The sequence below is a fragment of the Colobus angolensis genome, unplaced genomic scaffold (assembly GCF_000951035.1).
Source record: "Colobus angolensis palliatus isolate OR3802 unplaced genomic scaffold, Cang.pa_1.0 Scaffold15, whole genome shotgun sequence".
Lineage (NCBI taxonomy): Eukaryota > Metazoa > Chordata > Mammalia > Primates > Cercopithecidae > Colobus > Colobus angolensis.
The window spans coordinates 1,258,598-1,259,301 of NW_012114599.1; the positions used below are offsets into that span (position 1 = coordinate 1,258,598).

The following is a 704-nucleotide window of genomic DNA, read 5'->3' on the forward strand; positions in this document are numbered from 1 at the left end:
CCTCCTGGGCCCCCGCCCCACCCGGAGCTGCGCGGGTCGCCCCTTCCTTCGCCCAGCACCCCCACCTGGCGGGACGCGTCTCCTCCTTCCAAAAGGCCCGGACTCTCCGCGTCTCCCCTGCAGCCCTCTTCCTGCACAGCTTTTCTCCTCCAACCCTGTTTACAAGCTACACCCCCAAATGCTCCACACTCGACCCCAGCACTCCTTCAAGCCAACTCTGCGGCCCCGCCTCCTCCGATCCCAGGGCCAGGCCGTGCAGCCCCCAACCTCCTGTGCGAGTCTCCCCTCCCCGGGTTCCAAGCGCCCCGCCGCTATGCCCCCGCCTTCGACCCCACACCCACCCCGCTACCTGGTAGGGGCCGCAGGCGCTGCGGATCTCCGCAGCCCTCCGTTGAGATTCTTCGCCTTAGGAGGCGACGCGGAGCGCGCCGAGGGCCTGGGCCCAGGCCCAGCCTCGCTCCAGGCCGCATTCTCGCCTAGGGAAGGAGAGGCCCCGGGGGCAGCGGCGGCACGGCCGCCTTCGCGAGAGGCCCTGGCCGAGGCCTTGTTGGCATCACTCAGCGCCGGAGACTTGGAGAAGAAGCTGTACAGGGTGCTCTGTCGCGACATAGCGACAGCCGACAAGGCCCAACCGTTCCGTCGGACGGAGCGCCGAAACGCACCGCACCTACCGCGCGGCTCCTGCTGGCGGGAAACCTGGGGGG

The 704-nt window shown here is 69.9% G+C and overlaps 1 protein-coding gene across 2 annotated transcripts in view; it reads right to left on the bottom strand.

Annotated features, from left to right (window-relative positions):
- MSH6 (mutS homolog 6) overlaps nt 1-704 on the bottom strand; it is a 25,879-nt gene extending 25,175 nt beyond the window's left edge. Inside the window, exon 1 of one of the 2 annotated variants that reach the window (XM_011935856.1) lies at nt 350-704. Coding sequence is in view for 1 of the 2 variants with exons in the window: in XM_011935855.1 (XP_011791245.1) it covers nt 373-609 (237 nt within the window). In the remaining variant the exon portion in view is untranslated. The remainder of the gene's footprint in view (nt 1-349) is intronic. The other variant, XM_011935855.1, reaches the window with a different exon arrangement.